This window comes from Nesoenas mayeri (assembly GCF_963082525.1).
Source record: "Nesoenas mayeri genome assembly, chromosome: 1".
In the NCBI taxonomy this organism is placed as follows: domain Eukaryota; kingdom Metazoa; phylum Chordata; class Aves; order Columbiformes; family Columbidae; genus Nesoenas; species Nesoenas mayeri.
Window position 1 is genome coordinate 72,397,914 of NC_137541.1, and position 23,137 is coordinate 72,421,050.

General features: G+C 40.4%; 1 protein-coding gene across 2 annotated transcripts in view; it reads right to left on the bottom strand.

Annotated features, from left to right (window-relative positions):
- The window catches only part of FBLN1 (fibulin 1), a gene marked incomplete at its 5' end in the record, with an annotated part of 80,383 nt that overhangs the window by 8,768 nt on the left and 48,478 nt on the right, over positions 1–23,137 (bottom strand). For both annotated transcript variants that reach the window (XM_080363856.1, XM_080363855.1), the window contains 2 exons: positions 10,355–10,486; positions 12,490–12,632. In XM_080363856.1, coding sequence (XP_080219982.1) covers positions 10,355–10,486; positions 12,490–12,632 — 275 coding nt within the window. The remainder of the gene's footprint in view (positions 1–10,354; positions 10,487–12,489; positions 12,633–23,137) is intronic.

Below are 23,137 nucleotides of genomic sequence, written 5' to 3' on the forward strand. Positions count from 1 at the left end.
ACTGGCTACTAGGTGTGCTGCTGATCACAACCCTTTGACTGTGGCAGTTCAGCTGTTTTTCAATCCACCTCACTGTTCTCTTATCTAATCTAGATTTCCTCAGGATACCTATGAGGATATTAAGGGAGAGGGTGTTGAAAGCCTTACTGAAGTCAACATAAGCAACATCCACTCTTCTCTCATCCACTAATCCAGTCAGCTCTTTGTAGAAGGCTGTCAGGTTGGTCAGGCATGATTTCCCTTCATGAATCCTTGATGACTACTCCAGTCACCTTCTTGTCCTTAATATATTTGGAAATGTTTTCCAGGTGAATTTGCTCCATCACCTTCCCATGGACTGAGGTGAGGCTGGGCAGCCTGTAGTCCTCCTAGATCTCCCTTTTGGCCTTCTTGAAGGTTGGAGTGACATTTGCCTTCTTCCAATTCATGGAAATTTTTGATCACCATTATCTAATAGAGAGTGTCCTCACAATGACATCAGACAGTTCCCTCAGCACTTGTGGGGGCACCCCATCAGCTCCCATTGACCTGGGTGTGTCCAATTTGTTTAAATGTTCCCTAACCTGATCCTCCTCCACCAAGGGTGAATATTTCTTGCTCTAGATACTCCCATTGCTCTGAGGGCCCTGGGACTCCTGATGGCCAGTCTTATCAGTACAGAATAAGGCAAAGAAGGTATCGAATATTTCAGCTTGCTTCATGTCTTTTGTCACCAGATCTCCTGCCCCATTCAGAAGCAGACCCACATTTTTGCTACTCTTCCTTTTGCTGTTGATGTAGAACCCTTTTTTTTGCCCTTCAGAGCAGGAGGCTGTGCCTCAAAAAGCAGTCTCACAGGAATTGTGTTCCTCCAGTCCTCTCTAGTTCATGACTGTGCCTAAAGGCACAATCTAGCTGTCAAACTGCAGGCACTTACCAGACCACCAGATGTCTGCTGACTTCAGAAAGTTAATGTACATCTTAGATTCCTCCACCTCTCAAAAGCTAAATAGTACTTTTCATTTTTTCCTCTGTTTTTTTTTGTGGGTTTTTTTTTTTTTGGAAAGCTATCTCTATTTCTCTCAATTACTTGTGACAATAACAATGTAGGCTCCTGTTTTGTGGTGCTCTATAGTTTCTGATATAATCTGTTTCATTAATAAGTAGCTGCTATTTGGAAAATGAAATATTTCTTAGTAATCATCACTGCAGGCATCAAATCATATACAGAAAAATAGCTCTGAAGATATAATTAATCCTTGAGCTGCCACACCTGACAAACATAAATATGGTTAAAGGATTCAGAAAACTCATTAATCAAAATACAAGTACTGAAATAGATTTCCTCTTGCTTTGAAGTGTATTGCCCTCATAACATTGTGAATTAGACATTTCATTCAAGTTTGGTGGTGAACACTTCACAAACTAATAGATTTGGAGAATCAAGTTAGAGTTGGGAGTTAACAAGGTTTCCATGCTGATGGAGAACTGCTTCACAGGAATGTATATGGCTACACATATTTTTGCTGAAGTATCTGGGGAGAAGATTTTCATAAGCATGTGCTTTTCAAAGATGGACCTCCAGAACTTATTCAATTCCAAAGAAAATGGCCTAATTTTCAACTGCTGAGCAACCAAGTGCTTATAAAATGCTTTATAGGTCAGTTTGGACACATAAAATCACACTTTCATAAGCTACATGACACTCAGGGCAATTTCACTGATCACAAATAGTAGTCCTGCTATATCCTCCACCCCTTCCCTTGGATTAACACCTAAAAGAAAAAATAAAACATAAGTGTGGCTTGCCGCACAAGCACTAATACTGGCAATAGAGAAAGGGCTGGAGTGTTTATTCAGAGGCAGACAGGAGAGGGAGATTTCCCTTTTGAGCACCAACAAAGCTCCAGATCACTTAATACAATCCCAACACTCCCTGTAGCATGGAGGGTGTCGGTCTCTTCTCCCAAGTAGCAAGTGATAGGACAAGAGGAAATGGCCTCATGCTGCACCAGGGAAGGTTCAGATTGGATATTCAAAAAAATTTATTCATGGAAAGGGTTGTCAGGCATTGGAACAGGCTGCCCAGGGAAGTGGTTCAGTCGTGATCCCTGGAGGTGTTTAAAAGCTGTTTAGATGAGGTTCTTAGGGACGTGGTTTAATGTCAGTGTTAGGTTAATGGTTGGAGTCGATGATCTTGAGGGTCCCTTCCAACCAAAATGATTCTATGAGGGAACAGACAGGCAATGTTGATTTAGGAGCTTAACAGTGAGTATTGCACCGGCAACATAAAGAGGACTCTTGATGCCCTGGGCCAGTCAATGCAATGCTGACCCCAGTTATCTCAGGGGCAGGCAAAAATGTCCATGTGCCCAGAGCAATTAATAAGTGCTACCCAACAGGGCAGCTCAGAGCTATACTGTGTCCTTCTCTAAGAGGTGCAGAAGCAGATCAAAGGCAGGGCAAGACACCCCTCAAAATAAAAGAGGAGAGGGCCTGCCCCCATGACCATAAGCAACAGCTCACATCTCTTCCATGCTCCCAATATCTGCTGACCACAGTAATCATTTATAAACCACATAAAAACAAAGCTCTTATTTGAAGACTGTCCAAACTACTGTGTCTAATACTCTCCAGACTTTGAAGTTTTCACCTAGGGTACAAGTCTCAGTTTAAGGTTAGCTAAAACTGTTTCAGTCTGCTTTCCTTTTTGCCTTTTATTTCACCTCTGAAGAAAAAAAGGAAAAGGAAACTACAGTACAGCAGTTACATTTCAGCATGAAAAAGTATCTTTCTGATTAGCCATATTTATTAGATCAGAAATTTAGGATTCAATTTATTATAAATGCTATCTTTCAACCACTCAACAAAGTTTAATTTCATTAACACTTGAGTTTCTCTAGAAAGCTTTGATTGCTGAAATGCATCAAATAAAGAGGCAATAAAGAGGCCCCATGGTACTAATACATTTTTTAGCCAGAAACAAATGGTAAATATTTTCAAAGCTATTATCTGTCATGTTGGATCATATGGAGGCTTGGTATTATGAAAGAATTAAAAACAACCTTTGACTTCACTGAGGTTTGGCTAGTTTACAAATACTATGATCTTTATTAAGGATACCAAAATAACTTCAGAGAGATGTGCTCTTATCTTGGTTTGGCAAACCTGAAGTGCTTTTAGATCTCTGGTTTGCCTTCCAGCCAAACCTCGCAATGGGTTTTTAACGTTGACAATGCTGTGAAATCACTCATGCCTAAAATGCAATAACCGTACTTGAAGCAGTCTCATTAAAAAATAGTTTCCACCATATATTTTTTTAATCCTTCCTGTTTCACCTTTGAGAACGTGACATGCTGTATGCAGTATAAGAACCTTTCATATTACAAAAACAGGTGGAAAACCTTCTAGGCTGAATGTCCATAATGTGCGAAATCACAGAAATCAGACTTCCTGATACTTTGTTCCCACTATCTTATTTACAGGGGGTTTAGTGTCCATCACAGTACATCACCACATCCGTGCAATCTCTCCATTTAGTGAGAGTGGCTTAGTTTACTCTACCTGTCCCACGACCACATTATTCAGTTTCAGCCAAGCTTTGATACAGTAGCATATCCATGACACCTGGCAATTAATTATTGTAACCCTAAGCATTTCTTGGCAAAGAGCCACATTACGGCACACAGCATGATATGGCTCTGTGATTCAATTTAGCATGGAAGAAAAGGTACCTAATCCTGAGGATTTGACATGAAAGCCCTTATATAGCCGCTCAGTCATCACCTAGAGGCGACAGCTCTGCTGGTATTGTTAGCAGAACTTCTGTCGAGGGAAGCTTTCTGAATCTTAATGTGTGTTAATCCCTGACCAATTCTCAAAATAAGGCTGAAATAAGGGGTCACTTCACCACAGTTGACCCCTTTAAAAATTAAAAATAAAAGTTTGAGTGGTGGGAGTTTTTTTGTTTTTGTTCATTTGTTTGTCTGGTTTTTGGTTGTGGGGTGTTCTTTGTTGTTGTTGTTATTTTGTTTTGTTTTTTAGGTTTTTTAAGTGAGCCATGAATCTGTCCATGGCACTGGGAAAGATTTACGACATGCCCTGAGTCTCTTACCTCCTATCTCCAGTTTTATAGGGTGTACAGGCACTACTGCAGGAATGAGATACTTGCTATCAACACACAAACTCAGGAGGAGCAGCGGAAGCAGCTGAATCAGTCACACAAACATCTCATGCTCAGAGATCCTCAGAAAAGCAGGTCTCTGACTATCTGATTACTTTAAATCATGGCAAAGAACCTCAAAAGGCTGAACGGACGCAGACATCTTTCAGAGGAATTGCTATAGTATGCTTCTTAGTGTACTGGATTCCGAATCTGGCTTTATTTGCTCATTTGTGTAACATCGCAGCACACTGTTTAAAATTAGTACCAAAAAATGCATGCTAGGTAGTCTGAACCAAGGATCTTCAGCGGTCTCCTTCGCTGTTCCCTGACTTGGTCCATTTATTTCCCAAGATGGCAGGTTTTATACTTCATGCTACAGCTCACAAAACATTGCAGAGATGCAGTGTTATTTATATGTCTGCTGGCTTTATGGAAATTGAAACTGAAGGTGGTCTGTATGAATACTTTTGTAATATGTTATACCTTCCTACCTGAGGGGTGAGAAGAACCCGGAATCAAGGAGGAGAGTTTGATTAACCAGATACTTGCAATGTGCTAGAGTGAAATTTGGCATTAGGAAGGTTGCTCCACTTGAGCACAAGACTCATTCTCACCAGACAACCACCTTCAGCATTTCTCAGACACAAAATGAAACTCCACCTCCTGCTGGAGTTTCTTGTTTGCCTCCAGAAGAGCTTTCCAGTCTGACATTTTTTCTGGAGGGGAGGGAAGCTCTTGAGAGATTTGACTACTGAATAATGCAGTCATCAGCATCCCGAAAAGGCAGGTTCAGGCAATAAATCTAGAATCCCATTTACCAAATGGCTTCTGGGCACCCTTGTCTCAGATGCGTAGTTACTGGTTTCAATGGGGCAACCTGGCATAGAGAAAAACTCAAAAAATATTCTTTGCTGAGGGGCTTCTCTTTTGGAAGGGGCAAACCTAGATGAAAACAGAACAAAGATACTGAAAGGGATTGTGCCTTTTTTTAACATAAGGCTGGAAGAGCCTGTCAAAAAACCTGCTGAATTATGTCCCTGCTCTGTGTGCTCACAGTGAATGACCGGACAGCATCGGTTTTGTATTGCCAGACACCATTGTCGTTTCATGCTAATGACATTATAGTCATGACAAAAGGTGGCTATTGTTGCTTACTTTCTAGTAAGAGCATCCACAAGGGGAGATAACTATGTGCTGAAATCCTCACCCCTGTGAACAGCAGAGCTCTCCTGGACACCCTGGCTCTGCCTACACCTCGCCTCCATTTCCCCACAGAAAAGCAATTGTAGGTGAACTGCTACTTTCAGCATTGCATCTGTGCCAGGAAGCCCCAATCAGTCCAGGGATCTCATTATGCTAAACACCGTAACAAATGCATGGCAAGAGCCAGCCAGCCTCTGGCCCAAAGATAAATAGTCAGGAGCAACAGAGGATAAGGGAGAAGCAGAGAGGAATATGAAGGTACTTGCCCAGCACTGCAGAGTGGGTCCACGGACAAAGTTCAGAACCAAATCTTTTGCAATCCAGTGACTCTGAATTTAATGTCAGACCATACAAACATTTGCGTGGTGGACTGTGAAAAGACTTCGCCACACTGGAAATGGCCAAACTACTTATGAGATACAGAACTACTACTCCTGTGCTAAGGACAGGTTTCTCAAAAAGTCAAATAAACCTCTCCTCTCCTTATCCTGCCCCAGCCAAGCTGGGATCCCACAAACACACTTTCTTCTGCTGTTTGGGTTTTTTTTTAACTTTCTGATCCCTTTTTTAAAAGTCTTCCTCAAGCCTCTAGAACATAATAAATAATCATGATACCATAGCAGAAATTAGACTAATATAAAATCCAGCGTTGTGCTACCAGTAGTTGAGACACTTTCTGTAAGGGTTCAAACGTAACATCATGAACTATCACATGTGTAAAAGAGGCTGGAAATTCAGGACAGGGATAGCAGTGAAATCCTTGCAAATAACAATGGAGAGCAGTAGTACATATCTGTAAAATTATAAGCAACTATTCATATCAGTGTATTCAAGCACCAGCACGAAACCACTGAGAAGCTCTGTAAGTACAACTGAATTTTTTATAATTGTGTTGGCTTTGCATGCTTTTGATAAGAACAGTACCATTCTGCTTAATAGGCAAGAATATATGCTTAGGTTAGTATCAAATGCGATATGGCAGATTTCAGCCTATCAAAACTACTTTTACCTCTATTATGAAATTTTTAAATGTTTCTGAAGTTATAGCAGACTCCAAAGTTGTATTACAGTCACCTAAGGAAATGAATGCATAGCTGAGGGGGGAAATGTTTTATAGTATCTGATAATACCTTAGGCATTGATAGGACATTTTTGTACAGGTTGAAAATGCATTCTTCATTTTTCACTGACAGCTGGTTAAAGGAGGAATGCAGTGAAAAGTCTATAAAAGCTTTTTCTTTTTAAAAAAAAAACCCACAAAAAAACCGAACAACCTGGATAGGTCTGCACTTCTGTGTTTCTCTCATCCATGCTAATAAGTGATGTTCAGTTGTTAACAGTACTTTTTGGCTTCAGTGCCAGGTTGGCCTGTAACCACACCAGGCAACAGAGTCCTATAGCACTTCTTGAACCTGAAAAGAATGAGGTTTCACATGTCTTTTTAATATAATTTTTACACAATTCTTTTTCTTCACCTTGCAGGAAATCTACCCACTGTCACTCCAGCAGGCTGGCTTTTGTTCCTTCTCTTCCACTGGAAGATACCTTCTGTAGGTCAGCATAGGTAGTTTTGGAGTCTGCTCTTACTACTTTTGGCTCCTCCTTGTCTGATACTGCTGATCATTGATTCCCATTTGATATATTTTCTTTCCTTGATTTTGCAATACTGTTCTTACCTCTTCCTTCTCATACCTTTGTGGCTCCTCTTCCTACAACCCCTATGGGAGACCATGTTTTTTCTTTTTCTAACATTCTCTGGGGCAGCTCTTTCCTCTGTTTGTAGCTTTATCTTCTTCCTTCCTGACAACCTGCTCCTACACACTCAACAAATCACAAAACAGCCTGACCGATCCTACCTACTTCTCAGCTTCACTAACATCCTCTTGATGTCCCAGTGTCAACTTGATGGGGTAACAGCTAAAACTGATGACCCAAGTCTTGTCAGACCACAGTTCTCCATCAGTATTGAAATCCTCACTCTTCTTCTGTAATTCCATCTCTAACAGCTGCTCCCACTCTCTAAACCTTTACCAAAAGAAACTTGTAGCTTTTCGCTTTTATTTAGTGTTAGTGCTTTTGAGACCATCTCGTTACTTTCCATTCACACCAACACAGTTTAGATGCAGCTCCTTCTTAAGGTATCATCTTTCTTCTTGTTTGCGACAATCTAGCGAAAAACTGTTTTACTAATGACAGACTTCCTGCAACAGCATCTTCACTGATCTGTCCTTTCTTCCCTTCTTTTCCCAGTGCTCCCTCTTTCTTTGAATTCTCCATTGGTTTCCTCTGCCCTGACACCAGGTCAAGGTTTATTATGCTCAGCTCTATCAGTAACATTGGTAACTATTTTCCTGTTTTTTTCCATATGCTTTTATTAATTTCATCTCTCTCTCAGCTAGTCCTTGTTTTGTTAATTTGTTTCATAGATAAAAGATAGGTGGTGATCTAATTTCCATTAGCAGATAAAATAGCTTTGATACTCTGGTCATCTCTTCTGAAATACCACAGCAGAACGAAACATGCTTATTATTCCTTTTACTCATGCATCTATGATTTATTATCAGAGTGAACATATTCTTTTCTCTACAATACAGGCAGCAAAAAAAAGATTAAAAAATAGGCTACACAGATTCAAGAGGCATGCGTCCATCAGCCGTCAACAAGCATGATGGTCCAGGTGTGCCTTTCCAGAAGCATATACACCCATGATTGCAGCAAGCTGGAACATTATATTTGGAGAAAGATTCCTGCATACCTGTCTGATACTGGCCCATATATTTTCCACTCGTTTCTGGGCTAGTTGGACATTTGCTCTGCTCGAGTGCCTTTGTTATATCTCCACAGTTCCTATTTTCCTATAATTTAATGGGATAACCAATAATTCTGATGTCATCTATGCCTTTTGTCTTCTTCCACGCTTATACAAACCCTTCCCCTTTCTTTACAGGAAGGACTCACTTTGTGAACTCCTGTGGACTAGGATCCCATCTTATTTATGTGTCTTGAAAACTTCCCAGTACTTTTATGGGAACACCTAACATTCTGATTATTAATAAAAAGAAAAATGATATTATGATGAGAGCAGCAGAACCGCTGCTGGCAGAATTATTTGCAATCCTAATTTCACACATACAACACGATGTCCTGAACCACTGCCCCTCCAGGTAGTATCAGCTGAGGTTTTGCTTTGTTTTTCCTTTTCCAATTCTGCTGCAGGCAGTTTACTTTGCAGCTTCCATCCATTAATCTCAAAGTATTTTTACATAGAGGAATTAATTAAGACTCTCTCATACAAGAATTAATTAAGAACAGTAGTAGACATGTTTTATCATCTCCATGTTGCACATGGGGGAACTGAGGTGAAGAAACAGTTGCCCAATTCTTTTGCAGAGCTGAGAATGTACTTAGGTGTATATCATATCCTCTCAGCCTGATGTATAAGAATATCCTTTGTCTCCTAACGTTGTGGGGCAGATATCCAGTTTACCAAGTAAAATACCATTGACCTGCAGTCCTATTATTCAAAATGGAAATGATTCCCTCAGTTGAATACCTTGGCCAGTCAAATTTCTAAACACATCCTTCTTTCTTACTTTAGGTGGAAAGAAGAACATAGTACGTAAAGCAAACTACTGTAACTGCTGTGGGATCTGATAACATTTATACTCTTTTAAAGAATCAACCCAATACCTGAAATCTGTAATCTTATCATCCTGCTGTAACAGACTCTCCCTCTTTCTCAGCATTTACATGTATGCTTCTGTTTGATAAAGAAAGAAATATGAACCTAATGACTTATGATTTTTATCTACAGTTCATGCAACCTTTGCACAGCTGACGCTGCACTTTCATGCTTCTGAAATGCAACAGTGCCACCTTCAGATCATCCTAAATACGACCTTTTTCACAAAACAGTATGGAAGAAGCACAGCAGCGGTTTTTCTTTTCATCCAGACACGTCTTGCTAGAAAGCCCAGAAGCACATGCATAAACCTGAGCAGAACCTGCACATTCACATACTGAAGCACAAATGCTCGTTGGGAATACTGTTCCTTAATTTTCACAAATAAACATTACTAAAGAGCAATCAAATACCACTTTTGAATACCTGCCATCCTAATTCTCTAAGCATGAGAATCGCAGCGTATGTGCCTCTGCACTACCAACTCACATTGGGCACTGCCACTTTCATCTCATTTGCCAGCTGTGCCTGGGATGTTGAGTCCCACAGCAAGAGCCAAGCTACAGTATATACTAGACCTATATATCTGTATGCGTGTGTGTATATATCCTAGATAAATACACACATTACATACTGGATATAGTATGTATTATATCCTCCAAAAGGGCCCTGCTCTGAAAGAAACCTACCAGATAATACGACCCCAGGTTGTGCTGCAGCCCCTCCCTGACATATGATGAGATGCAGGTCTAGCGCATGACCCATGTACACAGGTATACCTCATGCTGTGTCTCTTCCCTGCCAAATTGAGACTGTAAATCAAATATCTATATTCTATACTCAACAGAGGTATCTATTTAAAACTGAACCAGCCTGTCATTAAATATTAAAACAGGTAGCAGTTTCAGTAAATCCAGTCCTGCTTTAAAATTTTGATTATTATCCAGAAATTGGTACAATGCTGTTTAAACAAGAAAGAACAGTTAATTAAGCTTACAGTCTCTTTGCAGACGTACTACATATTTTATATTTGGCTTTGTTATAGTGGGAAAACCTCATCATCTTAAAGCTAAGCCATTTGCCTTTCTAATTAGAGCCAGTTCTGAAAAAAAAAAGTTAAAATACTTCTCAAATTAAAGTTTAGGCTTCTGGTATTTTGAATTTAAAAATACCTGCAATATTAGTTCAAATTACACATATGGAACTGGAGAATATTAAATCAATACAGGCTTGAAAATCAAGGTAGAAATTAATTACTTAATTTCTTCAACCTTGTTCTACAAGACTATTGAGAGAAGAAAGTAAGCAGAAAACACTCTACTCACCCACTGTCATACCATCCATGTAACGTTTGATGATATCAAAGGAATCTCTTAAATTTCCTTCTGTTATATCAAATATTATATCTGCCTGGTTGGCTGGATATGTAGGTGTGATGGCACGAAGAAAAATAATCTCTGCAAACAAAGAGTATCATAGAATGTACTGAGAAGTATTTGAAAACAATACTGAAGAACCCAACAGAATTTGACCCAAAATGGCTTGACCTCAAAGCTGGTGGAGGACACCTCCCCACCCCCAGTTTGTCCTTTAAAACGGAAAGAAAGAACACCTGGGGGAAGGGAGGATTTGAATAGATTTATTTTCTCCTCCTGCACCATCCAAGAAGCCCTGAAGGCAAAACACTATTACTTTGAGAGTCCAGAAAGACCACTCTTAGAAACCAGTAGGACTTCCAGCAAATATCACAAAGAGGACAACACTGAGGATCCATGGGCTGGGCAGTGAAGGGGGACCAAACAGATGATCCCCTGAACTCCGATTCCCTTAGGCAGTTACACAAAGTATTGCCATTACAAATTACAGAGTCCTTTTTTGTATTGGAGAGGTTCTTTAGGTTTTTAAAAAATAAATAAATAAATAAAATCGAAACTATTTTTCAAGCCTCTTGTGAGGGAGGTAACTATTATTATTCTCATTATTATCCTCACTCTACAGATCATGAAACTAAACCATGGGGCTGTAAGGATTCACCCAAGGCCATGCACTGGATTACAGCTTAGGTAGTACTTGGGCTTCGGTAGTACTCTCAGACTGCTAGGTCTCATCTCGTGTTATTAAATCATGAGGATGGACTAATGAGGGAACGGTTTGGGAAGGATTCTGGGCCAAACTCTTAGCTCTGCTGCCAGTACACCTGGTGAAGCTAAAGGGGTGTGTATGGGAGCAGAAGTGGCTATGGGGCATTCCCCTGTTCACTGTGAAGTGGGGCCAGCCAAGGCCTGAAACGGGCCTGACATGACCTACAGCAGCTCTTCTCAGCTAAGTTATTGGTGGTGGTTAAATTTTTCCTATATGAACAAGGATTGGGATGTCTCTTGCACTACTCCCTCTGCCTGGCACAGAAGAATCAGCTTTGGCTTTCATTTAGGACAACTTCCTGAGGTAGTAAGGCTGAGAGAGTCTGGGTGCATCAGAAACAGGGAGTGAAGTTCTTTAAAAACCCCTCCAAAGTGATCTTCCTTTCCTCTCTCCCCTTCTTCTCTCTCTGTGTCTGTGCCACACAGTGGCCCATCCTACAGAGGAGCAGGGCTGGTGGCTGTCATCCCCCCTAGGGATGTGAACACAGTCCCCAGGGAAGCTCTCAGAAAATGAATGCAAATGCCAAGGAGCAAGAATTAGCTCTTTATCTGTAAGTTTATACAGGAGCTAAGCAAAGGGAGTGCTACCCTTACAGAGCTGCAGTACTTGAAAACTCGCAGGTACTGCAGAGGCTGAAGAAACTAAAAAAAAAATATACCAGTGCCCATGAGAATGCAGCATCTGGGGCTGGAAAACTCATTTTGGATGCCTGGACATCTACTTAGTCTGATGCTTTTTGAAAATCTTAGCTTAAAAACTTCCTGTCCAGTCCTTGGAATTTCCCTTCCTTTATCCTATATTTTAAAAAACAACATTTATTTTTTTCATAGGTCAAAAATCAGTAAATCACAATACTGGATAGTATGCTCAATATAATGTATTTTATGATTAATGTTTTCATGTAGATAAAGGCTATATTCTTGGACCAAGCCACCTGTCAATAGCAAGCAAAAGACCACAAACAGATGAGAGAAATATAATGAGCACCTACTTCCTATGGCAAAATCTGCAAAAAGGGAAGAAAAAAGTCACGAGGCACATGGCTATTATGTGACTAAATGTGGTAAATGGGAATTCAGACTCAATATTTCCTTACACAGGGAAGCTGTATGAGTTAGAGACCAGAATGACTTTCTTTGCCCCATAAAATTAAAACTCCTGGATATCGAAGGTTTTAATTAAATGAATAGTACACTATAATTTGGAACTGTGCAAACATTTTACTGCACCGGTAGCTAGTCTGGCTTTAGGCAAGGATTTCCGGTGGAGGTTTTATATGTTGTAGTCTATTAAATGGAACAAGGAACAAGCCACTTACCTTCAGGTCTTGTAAATTCTCTGAACGTGGGCAGTGAAATGACAGTGTGGGAAATTGTGTGGACTGGATCCAACACACAGTTGACATCATTTGGTCGACAAGACTTAATGCAGCGGATAGTATCTGTCTTTTCAAGTCTGACACTAAGAGAAATGAGAGATGCATATATTTCCTGAAAATCAAATACTTTGTGTTTTGCAATCTGGGGAGCTAGAAACTATGATCGATAGAAGTGTTTGTTCTTCACCTCAAAAACTTAGACAAATGCAGATCATCAGAACTGCTGGACCACTGAAAAATTTGGCTTGTTAATTTGTCAGTCAACTGCCCGCCCCTCCCCACCCCCCAGCCTAGTTCTTCAAGCCAGGCACGTAAAACCAGGGAGAACTGCAGTGCATAAGATGCCATTTAAAGTCTCTTTCCAAGCACAAACAGGATGAAACAACTAGGTCCGGATCCTCAGCTGCAATGCCCTGGTGTGGTCCCACCAGTTTCAGTGGAGCTACGCTTATTTGCACAAGTCTTTTTTCACTCCACGCAATATCAGTCATATAAAGCAGAAACAATTGTTTCTATTCTGGAATTCTGGCAAGAAATATCTGAAGGGCCAACTTTATTTCATGATTTTCAGTGCAGCAAGAGCCAGAAGAGCCTCTCTAAAGTATTTTTTTTTTTTTTCCACATACCCCCTTCCCATATAAGAAGGAAGAGGAGAGAGGAATGGAGGAATGGAAACTGGGGGAGGAAAAAAAGTTAACCACATTATTTGAAACCTCAAAGATTGAATTCTGGGTTTAGGGAAATGGTAAGGGTCATTTCATATTCCATCTCAACCAGCTGCTCATTCGTCCTTGAAAGTCTATTAAAAGTTAAATGACTTCTTCTCACCCTTGTCCACTAGAGTGAATTTAAAGTCACTTACAGTTCAAGAACTTCACACAATACCCAGTCTGTATTCATGAGAGATGAAAGGGCTATGCTGGGACTTACATTGTGACTAAGCCCCACAAATGATCTCAACTTTGACCTGCCCATTTCTTCATATTTCTAAGTGGAAAAAAAAAAAAAAGAAAAGACTGCAATGTTGGGGCGAGGGGGGGAAGGGGAAGAGAGAGAGTGGAATTAAAAAGATTAAAAGGAAGAAAAATTCGCTGAGTAAAAGGGGAACAAAAATGGAAGCTTTAGTCTGTCAAATACCTCTAGAAACAAATGGTTCTTGCTCTTTTCAAAATGTGTTACCCAAGTCCACACCTACAAGCCATCTTTTTTCAGATGTTCAAAGGGACTTTATGGCTCTATTAATAATAAATACATCAGCAACTTCTTATTATATGCTACCCACATTTGCTCATCAAAGACAACAAAGCCAAACATGCTGATATTGCATGAAGCTAAAATAAAGATAAAAGAGAAAACATGAATCAACATTAAGGAAATCATGCTTCAACAGATGTGAACTGGCGTAGTCCACGGGAAGGCAATGAAGCTGGGTTAATTTACACCAGCTGAGTCTGGCTTGTTATTCTCACTCTGCAGTTGATGTTTTGAGACTGGCCAGGAGATACAGGCCAGGAGAGACCTTTTGCTTCCTACCATTATCTGGGTACAAAATTTCACCTTTTCTTAGACATCTCACAGGGAATAGAATGGGCTTTCTGCTGAAATGCCTCATGCTGGTCATTTTAGAAGAAATTAATTCTGGATATATGGACATAATAGGCTGACCTATGATAATAGATTCCATCTCCTTATTTTAAATCTCAGCTGCCAAATTAAGAAAGGACTCCTATCTAGCTGACCATCGCATCTGTGAAATAAGGATCAGCTAAATTACATAGTCTAGTTCCAGTGTAAAATAGTCTGTTTCATAATATGTAACAAATAGAAATGAGGCAAAATGTATGTAATTTGTGTTTGTTTCCTTCTCTCCCTTTTTTCTTCCTTACTGTGTATAACGGAGTTTAGTAGACGTTTACATCTATAATATACAGCCATACAAACAAATACTACATCTTTCCTGAAGACTGAGCAGAGCTGGGGTCACAACAGCCAAGTCAGACTGGTTTTACTTCCAATAAAGTGTTTACAAATTCTGAAAAGCTTTTCTCCTTGTGTTATATAACACATAAATAATAACTATAGTATCATCCACAGGCTTTAGCAACACCAATAAACGGTAGCTTGCATAACTCATTTTGGGACATTATTACTAATGAAGTACTGATACAATACATACAGCATCCTAAATTTTCACAGCTGTATTTAGACAATAGAATTTTTACACAAAAACATTGTGGTGGTAATGGCCGAACCATTCAGTACTGGTCTGCCTTTGCTCTTTCTTGGGAAGGAAAGGGAGATTTACTCTCAACTTCAGCTGGAACAACATTGACATATGCAAACATTTCTGAAATTCTCATCCAATAAAGCCATGAATTTGTTTAAGATTAAGTCCTAAGTAAGAGTTATATTCATAATTCTCACTTCTGATTCACTGGAGCAAAGCATTCTGACATGAATTAGGTATCCTGCACACAGAAATGGAGGATCACAGTGATCACAAGTGATTTGTGTTAGTTCCTAGCTAAAACTAGTTTCTAGGTCCACCCAGCCTGTACCTATACATGTGACAGATAAACATTTGTGTCAGTTCTATTTCTTTGCACCGTTTCTCTCTCTTCTTCAAAATCCCATAACCTTTTCAAATTTTTTCATCCTCTATCCACACTCCTAAACTTGAGTTTGTGCTTTCTTTTTCCCCCGCCTAAGTATTAGTTCTCTGATCCCCTTTCTTTTGATATCTCTTCTAATTGTTCTCCCATTGCTTCGACAGTACATATTCATACATCTTCTGGAACGATTTCTTTGACAATTAGCATCTATTAAAATCCTGATATTTGCCACTAGTGATGTGCTCTGACCTCAAAATACTTTTTATTTTATGCTTACACGTCATGTTTGAATTTGATCTTCTGATTAGCTGACATTTTCGTTTTTGCTCATGTGCTCCTATAGTGGGGACTGTGACTGACAAAAGTTTCTTTCTAAGTGCAGTGAACTTGCTTTATTCAAAACTTTCCTTCAATTTTACCCCAACAAAAATTGAAGCTTTGCAGCTGATACCTCCTCCAGGCCTTTTTAATTTAAAAGAGAAAAAAGTTACAAAACAGCTCAGTTGCTCTGATTATTCTGGAAATAATCTTTCCTGAATATATTTTATTCGTTCTTCTTGGGTCGTTTTCATGTACTCTGTTGGATTCAATTAGTAAGTTCCGTGGACCAGGAGCTCTCGTTTCATTTTCATTTGGAAAAAAACATGTGCATAAATGGTGCTAAATAATTGGATACATGTTCTCGAATGTTCCAGCTACACGGCAGCATTAAAGCATCTGAGCTCCATGTTCTTGAATTACTTGCTGAATGAAATTGATGTGGTAGCATTTTACAATACTGAGGGCCAAATTCTCACATTGCCTTCTTTTCCTGCCAAAAAAGTATATATTAATGCTTGCAAAAATGAATTTTATTTTTGAATCTTTATCCTACTTAATTACGGCCTCATAATGAACTGGTAGCCAGAGGGCGTTTATATACAAGCATCTTCTGTGGAGGTAAGAAACCCCATTAGCTCAAGTAGCATGGGCTTGTGCTTTTAATATTTAAAGCTGGGGCTCTATCCCCACTGGCAACTTCTGGCAGCTTTTATAAGTACATGTCAACAGACTTATTAAACATTGGCATTCCTCCTGAGACTTGAACTCCTGTCAGCCAGCTGGGGTAAACTCTGCCTTAGGGACCATGTAATGCTCTGGCAGTGCTGCGATCGTGCCCCAATCCCATCCTTGGCTGATGATGAGCCTGAAAGCCCGCAGCTGATACAGCTAATAGAGTAATTCCTGGTGTTCAAGTGATTAAGGCTTGTGATCTTGGTTTATAAGGTTCCCAGATTCTAACCTTGTACCTTGCCTGTGCTGTCTATATGTATACAGTGAGGCATTTCTTATATATGTATTCACATGAATTATTCCTCATTTATCTGTGGACTGACTATTCTGCCTATGTACTGGACAGCAGAGGTATCTGAGCCCAGAATGGTGTAAAAGAACATTCATTTTGAGATCACAACTCTGGGACTGAGATTTTAATATTTATCAGTACAAGGACTGCAGAGTAAAATAAATCCTCTTCCAGCTCAGAAAACAAAAGAATTCCAAAGAAATTCCAGTTGTATTGTCTACATTGTTCTTGATTGCATAGAAGTAAAAGAAGACAGTTGTAGAAGGAAGAAAGATTTGGATATTGGAATTCTGGCTGACCTTTCAGGGCTGCCAGGGTTTGGTTGGGGTTTTTTTGGTGGTGGCGGGTAAAGTCTTTACAGTTAAAAATTTATCACTTTTGATATTGAGGTTAGAGAGACAAAAGTGTCATGAGACTAATTAAATATCTTTTTCAAGATATTTTCAAGTTCCTGTAGGCACATCTCGGGATATAGCCTGTGAAATAAACAGGAGCTCTCTGCTACTAGCTCAGTGCTGTTAGGAAGTTCATTGCTGTTTTCCCATCATTAATTTTTCAACTCAGTGGAAATTCCACAGAAAAGAAGATGAAAAATCTCTAAAATAAATGTCCTTTAGAACAGATTCTCTTTTGTACCATCCTTAAATGTTAGAACTGTGAGCTGCAACTGGTGGAAATCAGCAGAAGCTCACTGGCTGCAACAGAGCAATGATAACTAGTGCAGCTTGAGAACCTGGCTCCACACTTTCAAAGTGACTTGTGTGCCAGGGCACCTCTGAGGTCACAAGGGCCTAAGTTATGCACAGTATTTGCCTCCTAAATGATAAAACTCTCTAAAGATGTCTCAGTTGAGATAGATCAAATTATGTACCTATTTTATTTTGAAAATTTAGGTCTAAACATATGCAGCTGTGTTATCCTCCAATGAGACCAACTCCACTACTGTGTGAAATAAGTTAATAGTTTTCAGTGCTCGGTATATTCAGATAATAAGCTATTGGACACCAATTTCTACTTTTTATAATGATGCAGAGTACATATAAGAATCTCCCCAAATTGAGACCTTCAATGACAGGGAAAAGTGAAGAAGTGTGATGATGATGGCAAATAAAATACAAGTGCAGCATGCAACAGATGAACTAAAACTTTATTAAAATTGGGGGGAAAAAAGCTACTCTTAGAAAAGAAGAAGTAGCCAATGATGCTTGTAAGTCAGGAATCAAAGCTGTGCAGAGACAAAGATTAAAAGTTTGGCAATAAACGTGTTGACAGTTCCATGGCGGGAAAGTTGCATTTGAATTGTCAGAAGAAGGTCTCTGGGCTCTGTGATTTGCCGCTGCATGACCACAATGCCACTGTGGTTGTTCGCTTTTTTTGTGGTGAAAAAACCCTCCTCGTTCCCGCTGATGATGGACAGCAGAATTTTATCCCCAGGGACAGCATTGGAAGGGCCCATGCGGAAAATGTCGGTGGGTACTTGAATGTTGGTAGGAAAAGAGAGGTGATAGTAGGTTATTCTCAGAGGCAGGCTCTGGCACTCCTTATTTTCATTACAAGGCAAGCGCTCACAGCGACTGCAAGAAAAGTGAGAACACAAGACAAGAGGAAGATTAGCGTACATTTAGCAAGCGTGACAGGAGAGCAAGGGCAGTGGGGTTGGGAAAAGATATGCTGACTTGTATACTATATCCATTCTTCTGCCTGGCACCTCAGTCATATTGCAAATGGACGTTTATTAAATAAGGATGAACTTGTTTATAGCTGGTGCTTTTGGAGAAGTGTTGCCATTTTCAGAAGTGTTGCCCTTTCTTTGCAGGCATAGATGGTGCTTTGGCCATCCCTCCCCCCCCACTTTTCTTCTTTTGTTGACTGGACATATTTTAGATAAAATAAGAGATCCTAAGTGGTCAGTGAGTTGACTGTGTCCTACTTGTGATATCTGGCTGGATTTTAAGACTGAGCAAAGTATTCTGAAAACCACAAAGGTCTTCCTGAGAGAGAAGAGGCACTCTAGATACTGTGCTGTGCATATTCATCGTCTGACACCATACAGAGGAACGTAAAACTTATTTCCAACACTACCTGTATGTTAAGGTTTATTTGCTTTGAAGACAAACCTTCCTCCTGGTCTGGCACAGTATTTTTCTGTGCCACCAGGAGAACCAGTCTGAGTCAGTCTAACATACATCCAGGGAAGCACTGAAAATAAGATCCAATGGCCTGATGTCTCCAGTATGTGCCCTACACCTTCAGTCCATTCTTCTGCAGCGTTGAGTTGTAGGAATGATGCTGGTGAGTAAGAAAGTTGCTCTTTCCTTCCCTTATCACTGGGCACTGCATTATAGCGACAAATCCAGGGAACTATAAAGAGATCACCTATACAGGCTTAAAGGGAACAATGAACATTGGCACTAGAAATCATCATCTGCATGGAGGGAGCAATTTTGGCTTGTATCAAGAATAGTGTGGCCAGCAGGACTAGAGAAGTGATTTGTGCCACTGCACTCAGCACCAGTGAGGCTGCACCTTGAATTCTGTGCTCAGTTTTGGGCTCCTCATCATAAGAAGGACACTGAGGTACCAGAGAGAGTGCAGAGGAGGGTGAGGAAGCTGGTGAGGGGCCTGGAGCACAAGTCTGATGAGGAGCAGCTGAGGGAACTGGGGCTATTCAGCCTGGAGAAAAGGAGGCTGAGGGGAGACCTTATCACTTATCACTGTCTAAGGAGGTTGTAGCATGGAGGGTGTTGGTCTCTTCTCTCAAGTAGCAAGTGATAGGACAAGAGGAAATGGCCTTAAGTTGTACCAGTGGAGGTTTAGACTGGATATTAGGAAAAAATTCTTCCCAGAAAGGGTTGTCAGGCACTGGAACAGGCTGCCCAGGAAAGTGGTGGAGTCACCATCCCTGGAGGTGTTTAAAAGGTGTTTAGAGAGGTTCTTAAGTACGTGGTTTAGTGCTAGAGTTAGGTTATGGCTGTACTTGATAATCCTGAGGGTCTCTTCCGACAGAAATGATTCTATGATTCTCCCTGTCTGTTACTGAGAAAAGTGAAGTTTTTCCTGTAAAATATGTCACAGACAGGTATGGGCATTAAAGTTACTGTTATTAAAGAATGCTGTAGTCTACCACCACATTAATGAAGATCTGACATGTCAAGATATGTGGTGGGTTTGAGAAGTGTTTAAAGAATTGCATACAAGGCAGGTTTATATGAATTTCAGATTAAAGATATGCCCAAATCACTACGTTCAGGTTGGTATCTGAAGATCTTCCACTTGCATGGAAGCAGAGGTAGACATGACGATCTCAGCTGGATATTGCCTTTGCAAAGTTTTGGGGTGATCAGGTTGCATATTTAGCTCCAAACTTGCCTCATGCACAAGTATGAATTAATTGATACAATCACATACAAGAGTCTCTCCACTGAAAAGCAATATTCAGTGCACAGGCTGAGGTTTTGCAACCTAAACTATTAATTCATTTCTTTACTATGAAAAGTGCCAACATGAAAGCAAGGTTTGCATCTTACTACCTCAAGGAAATCTGAGACCCATTTCATTTATATTATTTTGACATATAAAACTGGGCTCCTATCAGCAGTATCTGGTATCAACAGAACTGTGGCTCATAAGCAAGCACTACTTCATTGCCAGTGCACAGTGACCTGAATTCAGGAACTTCTCATTATATGCAAAATAAGCATTTTCAGAAAGAGGAGTTAAAAGCACCGTCAGTACTTCAGTTAATGTGTTCTGTATTTTCTTTTAATACCACTTGCAAATGAAAGTACAAAGCAATACTTTGAAGACTTAACTGCATTCTTAATTTTATTCATGTGTGTAAAGAGCACACACAAGTCTTCACAGGATGGCCGGCTAATTAGGTGTGGATACTCTTGGAATATTTTCAGGCATAGTGAGTTCTGCATTCTTTTCTGAAATGTCATCAATAACTCCACTAAGAGTAATTACTTGGTTTTGTTGAAAACATGAGGCTACTTGGTTTTGCTGAAATCATGAAGCAAGTCGAGGCAGTTAATTTCTTAGTTGGAAGTGTTTTCTTCATGTAAATATTTTTGGAAGCACTTACATGCTCATAAAGGTGCCATTATTTATTCTTTTATAAAAATAAAATGCATTTTATAATAACAGCCAGAATGTTAAGAGAACAAAAAAACCAAAGCTCACAGCTTCCTAAGATTTGAAAAAGGACATTCTGCTGATTCAGAATGTTATTTGTGGAGAGAGATGTGCCTGTGGCTAGGAGTTAGAATTATTCAAAATTCATCATCTTTTATCTTATTCTTTGGTGGTGCACACTATACACTTCACTATAGGTTTAGTTAATGTGCACTAATTGTTCCATCAAATAACCGCAAAGGAGAGATAGCGAATATTATTGCCTTCAAGAACCAGAGTTCACCCTGGGGTCACACACCACAAAGGCAAGAAGCAATGAGTCTTTAAATCCCAGTGTACTCTCTAGACCTTATTTAAATGTTTCCCTTCAGTGTGCAAAAGAAAAATCAAATGGCGGGGGAAATCCAACAGCCCACTGCTAGTGAGTGAGCAGCCCAAGACCTCAGGTGCTGCTCCAGTTCTGTGGGATCTCAGGAGGGATGAGCTGGTCATACAGCCACCACATCCTGCCAACACGCTGCGTCGCTGTGGGAGAGAGCACAGGGGACCCAACCAGAGAAGGGGAGGGCTGAGGAAGCAGCACGATGCCACCAGAAAAACCCAGCACAGAGCCCAAGCGAAACATGCATCACTTTGCAGTGAGGTGCTTTCAAATACATCTTTGCAAACCTCTGCAATTAGGCTCACGGGCTCAAAAAATAAGCATGCAATGCTGCTAAATGCTTACTCCTGAATTCAATCCTGATCATTTTAGCTCACTTAATACTCTGTTGTCTTAGGCTTAAGTATGTGGCTAAAATGCAGGTTTCAAAGAATTACTCATTTTGAATTTCATTGAGTAGCCAAATGTTGGTTACTCATAAAGGAAAATAAAACTATCAAAACCAGAGAAATTGCATTTTAGAGAATGAATGCATTTCCTCACAGAAATGAGGAGAAAATATTTTCTGTCTTCCCCCCTGTTAATTTCTGAGCCTGTTTTTATTGTGGTACATAAGCAATTTATTCTCTTGTGCCTAAAGGTGCTGAGTGGTACACAATAATTCTTCATGCACTGAAGGGAAAAGAACTTTTTAGCAGGATTTATGGCTTTGCAATTTACTTCATACAGGGAAACCATCTCGCCATGCTGAATGACTAACCAAGTATTTTTGCTAAACTATAACCACCACAAATCTATGAAATTCTACCCTGTAGATTTCCAGAGTTGCAACAATCTTCCAAACCTTCTAGAACACAATCTACTACAAAGGCACTTGCTTACGCTATCATGAATGTGTATTTCTTTTAAGGAGGTTGCACTACACCTTGAGGCACAGATGAGCCATCAGCCAGGCTGTAGCACCACATTGTGAACCTCTACATTTCTATTAATAGAGCAGCTGTGAAGGTGGTTTTTGTCTTAAACAGACCAGAACTTGAAGGAAATGAAAGCAACTGACGTTGGTTCTCACAGATATTTCTTAACCAGGGGAGAATCTGGAGTCCCATTTCAGGCTCAGGTGGGAATACTCTATACAGCAGCACAGTAGACAGGATGGATGAACACTCTGAATGTTCCTCCTGACTGGAGCTGGAAAGCCTCAAGGAGTTTCCAAACCATAGAAGACACAGACCCAGTTCCATTTTGCCCTCAGCATTGAGCCTTTATGTCCTGTCCTTGTGTCTTTCATATGTCTTTTCCGACTTGGCTCCTTCATAGCCCCTTTCCTTGCCTACTGCCCTTCTTGCTCACTCAAACATTTGGACTGTCTGCTCAGCCAGTGCCAATCCTCCTCTTCTTGCTCCATCCTCACCTGGCTGACCCTTGGTTCTCTCAGTTTCCACCTCGCAGCCCTATTCCCAAAGCATACACCCCTTCCCTCAGTACCTTTGTGCAGCCGTCCCAAATGATTCCTTGCTCTGATGGTCTTCATCCCAATCTGGCATCTATCACCCTTAAACATAAGCTCCTGTCTCCTGCAGTTGGTTTCCCCCTTGTCTCTAAATTGGTTTACACAATTTTACCTTCTACACCTCAAGCGTATTCCAGATTAATTCTCCTCACCTGGTCATACCTTCCCTCCCTACATTCAGCCTCCTGATCCCTAAGTGTACCTTCCCTATGTACCGAGTTGGCTCTACTCTCACCCATGCTAGAAACAGTCTGGGTGGTCTTTGAAAGCACAGAAGAAACAGGCTGTGGGGTCATCAGAGCCAGCAGCACCTGGCCCAGAACACATAGGAGCTGACATTGTAGGGAAGATTGGGCTTCTTTCCTGAGGCCATATGTGGGAACAGGCTCAGTCTATGGAGTTGGTATCTGCACATTCTAATAATAAAATCATAGAATATCAGGTTCAAAAGGACCACAGAGATCATATGGTCTAACTTTTCTTGGCAAAATGCACAGTCTACATAAGATGGCCGGGCACCCTGTCTAGCTGAATATTAAAAGTGTCCAACGGTGGGGAATCCACCACTTCCCTGGGGAGATTATTCCAATGGCTGATTG